This window comes from Pleuronectes platessa, chromosome 20 (genome assembly GCF_947347685.1).
Source record: "Pleuronectes platessa chromosome 20, fPlePla1.1, whole genome shotgun sequence".
Classification (NCBI taxonomy): domain Eukaryota; kingdom Metazoa; phylum Chordata; class Actinopteri; order Pleuronectiformes; family Pleuronectidae; genus Pleuronectes; species Pleuronectes platessa.
The window spans coordinates 17,366,767-17,371,323 of record NC_070645.1 but is presented as its reverse complement, the minus strand read 5'-3'; the positions used below and the strand labels follow the sequence as shown (position 1 = coordinate 17,371,323).

The 4,557-nt window shown below is 44.8% G+C and overlaps 1 protein-coding gene across 2 annotated transcripts in view; it reads left to right on the top strand.

Moving 5' to 3' along the window:
• The window catches only part of cdh7a (cadherin 7a), an 82,897-nt gene extending 78,780 nt beyond the window's left edge, over positions 1-4,117 (top strand). For both annotated transcript variants that reach the window (XM_053412488.1, XM_053412489.1), the window contains one exon: positions 3,603-4,117. In XM_053412488.1, coding sequence (XP_053268463.1) covers positions 3,603-4,117 — 515 coding nt within the window. The remainder of the gene's footprint in view (positions 1-3,602) is intronic.
• The last annotated feature ends 440 nt before the right edge of the window (positions 4,118-4,557 follow it).

The window sequence follows — 4,557 nt, the reverse complement described above, 5'->3', positions numbered from 1 at the left end:
GGCTCCCACCCGCCGGAAATCTGCCAGTTATAGGAATCAATAAGAAAAACAAAAGCGGCGCAGAGCTCGTTTCAGTCATAAACATAAATAATAACTATGACAATATTTCACTTTTGTATAGAAGGGACCACAAGGGACATTTATTTAGAATTCAGGTAGTTGCACGATGCAGCCAATGCAATTCAAAGGTAAAAAGCAAAAAGAATATCACAACTTTATAAAGACAAATTTTCAATCTACAAGAAAATAATGTAGTGAAAACACATCCATGAAAATGTCTGTAGTCTTTTAAGTTTGTGTCTTCTTCAGTGTCTTTCTGAAAATGTCTGGAGCTCAGTGCAGGTCTGAAATTAGCTTTAGAGAATAGAGAGACCATATTAAACAGGGAAGTTGGTGTAAAAAGTGAAACTGTGTGTGGATAATATCCTTAATCCTGGACTGATGCATGAAAGCACAAGAACACCAACGTGTGTCCTGGAGAGAAACACCCAATCTCTTAAAACCAAAAAAGAAAATAACCAAAGCCGTTGGAAATTTGGCAGAAAATTGTGTTTTTGTGGAACCGGCTATCGCTCAGACCAACAGATGATTGACAAAACAGTTTTTTTCTGTTTTTTTTAAGCTTTTCAACACAATCTCTCTCAGAGGAATTAGTATTCCACAAAAATAAAACTTCCTCCCATGTCCCGCGGCGCCACACAGCAGCTGATTAAGACTTCGGTTTCGAACCGGCACAGTGGCACAAAGACACGGGAGGTGTGTGGGTGAATAATCAGTCCCCGTCACCAGAATCATACCGCGCACGGACAAATGCTCTTAATTAGAAAGTGCATTCGCCGATGCATGCTGGGAAGGAAAAGGGCAGCACAGAAACGTGGCCTCGTTCAGAATTTAATTGTGGAGTAGCGGGGGGGTTGGGGGTGGGTGGGGGGGGTCATTTAAACAAATCAATTACAGCAAAAAGCCGTCGTAGCAACAACCCGATCTTCTGCTCGTTTGTTTTTCATCTCGCGTACGTGAGCAGGAAGTGAGTAATGTAGAGCGGGACCCCCCCCCCCCCCCCCCCCCCCCCCGCGGGCTGTGTGTTTGCTAAACTGCCAGGGCCGGAAATCATTTTCTAACAGGACCCTGGGCACCTCGGTACGGAGCGACCATTTGTATGCTCGGCCGTCCACCTGCTCATCTCGGTGGGACGTGATTGGATGTTGGCCGGTTTCCAGGCTGTCACGCACGGCGGCTGCCTTCGAGGCATTAAACCCTAAAGAGCTCTGCTGGAAGGCACCGAGAATATTCTGTTTCACCGTGTCACTTTGTAATTCACTTTGTGGGAGCCTCGCTGAATCGAGAAGGAAAGGGAAAAGAATTTAGACTGAGTGGAGTTTTTCAGAATCATGGGAAACAATCTTCCGCAGAATTATTGGATGTTCCTTGGGGAGGAGATGGATCTTGTCGGGGTTATTAGGCTCCTAGCATCGAACAGGAGGAGACAGTGGGAGACAGTGGGAGACAGTGGGAGGCCCTATTGAAATTGTAAGGATTTATATTTTATTTGTTTCGGCAAATTAATTGTTTTTAAGGGCTTTAACATGCAGAAAATTAGAAAGTGGTGAAGCTTTACGCATTCTTGAGTAATTTTAAATGGGCGTGGCAAAATGGCTCAACAGCGCCCCCTGGAACGCGTTCACATTGACGGATCGTCACAAAAATCGATAGATCATAAAGTGATTGATTAGAGTGATTTTATGACTGTGGTTGAGGTTTGTACTGTTCCTACAGTAATAAGCTGTAAGCTGCAAGCTTTTTACTATGAAGTTCAACAATGCATGCGCAGTCAAAAGAAAAATAACCATCAAACGCAAGATTAATACAAAATCAAAATCATTGACACGCCTTCAATCATAGCTGTTTAATAGCCTTCAACTTATGTATATATATTATCGTCGAATGAGGAAGAAGATCAGTTATTGCAGAAATAGCTGAGTCTCCTGGCACTAATAGATCAGCATTATGCAGCTTAAACAGGGTTAATTGCTACTAACTGTTTTCGGGTTATTCTTAACAGTGCTCGGGCTTCTGATGATTGTTTGATAGAGAAAAACACACAACTGTCCCAGGATCTTAAAGTTGCTTCTGATGCGATCAAAGAATTGTCGATGAGGAACAGAACGAATGAATGGAATATCAAACTTCCAATGAGAAATTGTCCTGCGAAATATGCAAAACTGGAAGCAAACTTTAGATTCGTGCTGACAGTTATCGTTGGATTTGAAGCTATAATTTTAGCAATCGAGGGACAAATTAGCAGCGGCCATGCTGCTGTTGAAGGGTCGGTCACCGAGTAGCCAACAAAGATTCATCCCATTCATCTCCTGAAGCCTTTTCCATGTGACACTCTCCTCCCGTCCGACTCCTCCACTTGCTCCCTTATTAGAGAGCGTGAGTGGTGTTTGGAATCTGGTTCCCGTGCCTCTTCCTCCACCGCCTGCAGTAGCTCAACGGCACGACGGAGAAAAGAAATATGGGCCCACGGAGCGATATTTCACCGGCACCAGCTTGACATTGACGGATAGAGGATCATTAGACATTTGCCAGTTTGCTTGGGCGTAGAGTTATTTTCAGCAATAATATATGGGAGAGGGAGCCCGGGCTGGAGGAGGGCGTCAGCTCAGATCCCCGAGGGCCACGGATTCCAGGCTGGTGGAGTCTGGAAGCAGGATGTAGGTGGTGGGAGCCACTGAGGGGCAACATAAGATTACATAGGGAGTTTAGTTTAGTAAACTCTGACAGGATTTTTGCAAAGCAGTGTCACTGGATTCACAGAGCAGTGGTTTCCCAGCCAGGCTCCACAGCTACTGGCTGCAGGAATCCATCATCCACAAATAATCTCAAGAGCTAATCCAAAACTTCTCTGCAAACTGTTTCTTACTCTTTCTTAGTATACTACAACATTCTTCTGGTGTTTTGGATGACTTTTTTAATTTTACATTTTTTACCCTTAACTATAAAATGACCCTTCTATATGTTTTTGCTAATTATTTCATCATTAAACTTTGATTTATGTATTTTTCACTATACAGGGTTCATACAAATTTTGACCAATGGCTTTCCATGTCTTTTCAATAACTTTAAACCAAATTTCAATGACCAAACATTATGTTTAATCTCGGTGAATACGCGAAAAAGTGACAAAATGTAGTATTTAAACTAACAATGAGAATTCCAAGGCATACAGTATACCTTAAATGACACAAACCAAAGTATGCCTGCTTATATTTTTAGTGTATTTCTTTAAAAGCATATTAATTATTTAAATCTCAGCGTAAAGGAACGACATGAAAATATGAATATAACAAATATCAATGACTTTTCCAAAACTTTGGGGATTACATTTTTTTCCATGACTTTTCCAGGCCTGGAAAAACACATTTTAAAACTCCATGACTTTTCCATGTTTCCATGACCGTAGGAACCCTGACTATATTTCAACTTTTCAATCACTCCATTACTCCATGTCTATTTCAACTTTTGATACTTTGCCAACTGTTAATCCATCTTTCTCGCTTTTTTAACTTCAAAACTATGCTCTCCCCCTCTCTCCTCAGTCATGGTCCTGCTCATTGTGACGATGCGTCGGAGGAAGAAGGAGCCTCTGATCCTGGAGGAGGAGCGGGACATCCGGGAGAACATCGTCCGCTACGACGACGAGGGCGGCGGCGAGGAGGACACGGAGGCCTTCGACATGGTGACCCTGCGCAACCTCAACGTCATCAGAGACCCCACCCTGCGGAGGGACGTCACGCCGGACACGCCCACCTTCTTCCATTACTCCTCAGCCTCTCGCCCGTCCTATAAGTCCCTGCCAGACAATGTGGTGTTCCGGGAGTTTATCTGGGAGCGGCTGAAGGACGCGGACGTGGACCCGTCGGCCCCCCCGTACGACTCCCTGCAGACGTACGCGTTCGAGGGCAGCGGCTCGGTAGCGGAGTCACTGAGCTCACTGGAGTCGCTAAGTACAGACTCAGACCAGAACTATGACTATCTGAGCAACTGGGGGCCGCGCTTCAAGAAGCTGGCCGACCTGTACGGCAACAGCGACGGCACCAGTGTCTTCTCATAGCCCCCGGATGTCTCTCTCCACATTCAAATGAGAGTAATTTACCGTCGGAGAAAATATTTGTCTGCCTTAGCGCGCCGGAGGAAAAAGATTCAAAGACAAACCAGAGAGAGAGAGAGAGAGAGAGACGGAGAGGTCAACACTTCAAAGGTGTTTGGTTTGTTTCCCTCCCTCCACGGACTTTGAGAAGTTTGCCACGGTGCGGTTTGACACGGACTTCAAAAGTGGAAACGTTGTGTGCAAAGAGACATTCAAGGTTTCAGGTTTCGGGACTGGAGTCCAACCACTGACTGCAGAATGCATACATGTTGGAGTATTTATATGAGGAGGAGGCAGCGGCCCTGTCAGTCCAGCGATGGGCACGGGGGGGGGCCGGCCCTCTGGCTTTGATGCATTCCTTTGCTATCTTTGTGCTTAAGAAAAAATAAAGAAAAACATAGAAG